We start from the raw sequence: 3,972 nt of genomic DNA on the forward strand, positions 1-3,972 counted from the left end.
CTTGCCGAAGAGCTCGCTGCCCGGGGTCTGCCAACCTCCTACTCGCTCCCCGGCGGAGGGGTATGTGACCACTCAATATCTTTGCGAGGAAGTTCTGGAACTGTACTGATCGTATAAAGCTTATCGTCCCTCCTGCCAATTCATCTGGACCACTGCCGGACCTAGCCCTCAGCACCCCCGTTCGAACCCCACGGGACTTACAGCGCAGGAACGATGTAAGTTCAGCGAACACCTTTACACCAATGCTTCCCAATGCTGTTGCTCACTATCCCTGCAGAGGATCTGCTGGAACTGGCCGGACTACGGCCTCGCGTCCGTGGCCAACTCCAACACCAACTACCTGGCCGCCCTATCTCGCCTGGGTTATCAGTTGAGCATCCCCGCCGGCCCTAGCAGATGTGTTCGCGTTGCTTGTTCGAAGCAGGACGTATATGGCAGCGCTTTATGGGCCTGTAATGATGTAGTTAAAGCTCCGTCCACGCGGTCGAAACGGCTTGATCTGACCTGCGCTCCCAGAACTCCTTCCCGATCACAATTTCCTTCGGCGCCGTGGCCCTTGTCGGCCAGGACATAACAAATGGATGTCAGAAGACTGTCCCTACCGTTGGGGCCTTCGGGAGTGAGACCATTGTTAATGGTCAGGAGTTCACAAGTGTAAGTGCTGTCTAGGACGTTTTGCATTCAGGTCTCCCATTCAGTCGGACACATGGCTAATGGTCTTCACAGGGACGATGGAATGTTATATCTCGTGGTGCCGATGGCTGCTCTTAAAGGGCGCAGTGTCGATGAAGAAGACATTGATTTGACAGGATCCTATGCCTATGTAGTCAAACCACTGAAGGAGATTGTAAGGTGTACCATCTATCATTCATTGGATCATATAGGGTAGATGAATCAATACAGCGCGCCGTTGATGCTAGCCACATTACAGCATACGGAAGCGAAATTCCACAAGTCGATGCAGAAATCCATCTTTCCGCTCGCCGTGCCACGCGAGAAGATCTAGAGCATCTATGAAGCGCTAAGGGAAGGTCTACGAGTCTACCTCTTTGCAGCTCCTTCACAATATGAAGTTCATGGACTCTGGTCACCAAGAAATGAAGAAACTGCCTCTCCTTGAGCGAGCACCAGGGTTCATTCCAGTCGGCACATCGCGCCACCATCCTTATGCCCCTTTCAATAGCCTGATAGGCACCCTTCATCAAAACAGAGACCCGGAAGCCACTTCCAATGCTGCTTCCTCAATGGACATTGAAGTTTTGCAGGGTAGCGATTGGATACATGCGCCCATCGGATGCTAGATAGTAGCCGGCTGGAACTCGGGATGGATCGATAACTTGCTGGGATCCAGAACCTCTAGAGTGATAATGAGAAGAAGCCTGAAGGTTATACGCCGATACCGTTTCGTATGAGGCTGCGGCGGCACCAGAGAAAGGTGTGTACAACGCTGGAGGGCGTTCCGCGAAATCCGATGCGGGACCCGTGTCGCTACGGGCCAAGTACGGATCGTGATACCCGCTGGCAACAGGCTGTGCAGGCCTCAGAAGCCTCAAAGGCACATCGCGAGCACCAAGATTCAGCAAGGTCTCCACACCTTGTGAATGTTTATAGTGACGCGCGAGCTGTACTGCGGTCCACCCATCCTCAGTTCTTGCATGGATGTTTGCTCCATGTTGCACAAGTTGTCGTGCTGACTCCGTCCGACCATGGGTAGCGGCAAGATGTAGTGGCGTAATGTCCTTGCTCGCGGAGCCATCCGGGTTGGCGCCGGCATCTACCAAGGCCAATACAACACTTGTGTGATCCTTTTCAGCTGCGAAGTGGAGTGTAGTGTAGCCCTCATTCGTACAGGCGGCAACGTCGGCGCCAGCCTCGAGCAGCGCCTGTGCGATGACAAGCGAGCCATTCTCTGCGGCGAGGTGCAGAGCCGTGGCGCCGTTGTTTGCGCGAGCTGCATGATTGGCTCCATTGTCGAGCAATAGTTGCACAGCCGCCTCTCTGCTGTACCGTGCCGCGATATGAAGCGCCGTTAGACGGTCCTTCGTAGATGCTACAACGTCGCATCCGGCGTGGATAAGTTGCTGTATGATCTCAGAGGAGCCACCGTGAGCCGCGAAATGTAATGCCGTCCACCCAGTCTTGTCGCGTGCGGCAACGTCTGCTCCTGCTGCGAGCAGAGAACGTACCGTATCCTCGTAACCATAGAAGGCTCCGAGGTGCAAAGGGGTTTCGCCTCGGTCCGATGATGCCTCCGTATCAGCCCCATACTTCAGCAGCAGTTTCGAGGTTTCTGTGTGGCCTTCCCGCGCTGAAAAGTGCAATGCCGTCCTTCGATGTACATCACGAGCGTCAGACCTTGCCCCTGCAGCTAATAGGGCGCGTGTGATGGCCGCATTCCCTTTGGCTGCAGCCGAATGCAAAGGTGTCCATCCTTCCTTCGTCGGCACTTCCATACCCGCACCCGCGTCGATGAGGCGGTCTAGAACATCCAGGTGGCCATTTACTGCAGCCACATGAAGTGCTGTCTGGCCATCCCCATCTAATGCATTGATAGCATCCCTGACTGGGTGGGCTGCCATTGTTATTTCTGAGCCACGAGCAGCCAATCTATGTCGGATTCTGCCAAGAAGCTTACGAAGCTGCCGCACAACATGCGAACTCAGCGCTGTTGGTCGGACCCCGAGAAGCACTTCCACAACTTTCCGGAGACCGAAAGCGGATGCTATGTGTAGAGCCGTTATAGATCTATGGGTTCGCACCGTCAGGTCCGCTCCAGCTTGGAGCAGGGCAGAAATCATTGCGCCAGACCCTTCAAGTGCGGCAAAGTGCACGATGGTCCACCCTTCCTCTCGTCTCTGCAAGCTGAGAGCCCACGTTTCGGTATCGCGGGTAGGGAGGATGATGGAAGTTCCGGCCGTCCAGATATCTAGTTGTTGTACAGAGTGAATCATGTCGTTCGCCATCACCACCTGAGCGTATGGTTCCATGCAATATATCGAAATGACATGACCCAGAAGGATATTGCCCTGTACTACCCAGGAGCCAGAGCAACCAAGTTCTGTATGGGATTCAGTAAGGGCCACTTCCTCGTTGCTTCACGTTGGCTCTCCGTTAACTCACCCAAAGGTTCTTCCAATTCGATTTGCTCCGTCCGTAGCATTCCCTTGCTGGTGCGGAAAGATGTAATCCCTGGTAACAGAGTTGCTTTGCGGGGTCCTTTGGGGCTAAGTACCACTACCTCCGCATCCCGTTGTTTGGTCCCATCAAGTTGGGAACGCATTGCCTCGATTGATCGATTGCCGCCGTCGAGATGATATTCGTTGCAAAGCATGCCAGTCAAGAGTGGACCGAGATCGAACAGCGCTATGTCTATGGCAGCCTTACCAAGCTGACCACTAATGACCTGGGGTCTGCTGCTGTCAACATCAAAGCGAAAGGACTTCAAGACAATGGGGAAGTGATAGAAATCGTCCTGTGCATCCATCGCGGTAGTCGAGTCAACCTCCATGTTATCTTGGCCATCCGGGAGCGAATGTGCATCATGTTCATGAGTGCCGGCCCAATCGATTGCCGGCGGTGCTTCTGACCAGTCGTCTGTGTCAGACAGGCTTCCTGGATCCCATGAGTCAACTGACGAGGAGTCTCCACGGCTGCCGTCGTATGGACCGTCTCGTTCTGATCTTCCGTTGGGCAGGTCTCGTACATGAGACGACACAAGTCCAAATGGCATCCGATCGCGACCTACATCCTCGGTGGCCGGATCCCACGCATGTGCTGCAGACACTCCGTATGTTACGTCACCAATCTGTACAAGTCCACCGAGAGTGCAGCGCCCTGAGAAGCCAGCATCGGTAGTAACAATGATTTGCAAACCCTGTGCAGAAGTAGGAAGGGTTTGCCTTTTTGGTAGAAGGAGATGGGCGGTATAGTAGGGCTCCAAACCTCCAACAACCAGGGCCTCTGTCATGGAGA

The 3,972-nt window shown here is 54.2% G+C and overlaps 1 protein-coding gene across 1 annotated transcript; it reads right to left on the reverse strand.

The window, feature by feature from the left end:
* Nucleotides 1-1,241: 1,241 nt before the first annotated feature.
* LOC147879240 (uncharacterized) lies at nt 1,242-2,963 on the reverse strand. Its single transcript, XM_087372271.1, has 2 exons — nt 2,636-2,963; nt 1,242-2,521 (listed from the first exon to the last, which is right to left on the reverse strand). The coding sequence occupies exons 1-2, from the start codon at nt 2,961-2,963 to the stop codon at nt 1,242-1,244; spliced, it is 1,608 nt and encodes a 535-aa protein (XP_087228397.1).
* Between the last annotated feature and the right edge of the window lie 1,009 nt (nt 2,964-3,972).

Source organism: Dipteris shenzhenensis, unplaced genomic scaffold (genome assembly GCF_047967505.1).
Source record: "Dipteris shenzhenensis isolate YYH24624 ecotype China unplaced genomic scaffold, Dip_SZ_1.0 scaf0060, whole genome shotgun sequence".
Taxonomy (NCBI): Eukaryota; Viridiplantae; Streptophyta; class Polypodiopsida; order Gleicheniales; family Dipteridaceae; genus Dipteris; species Dipteris shenzhenensis.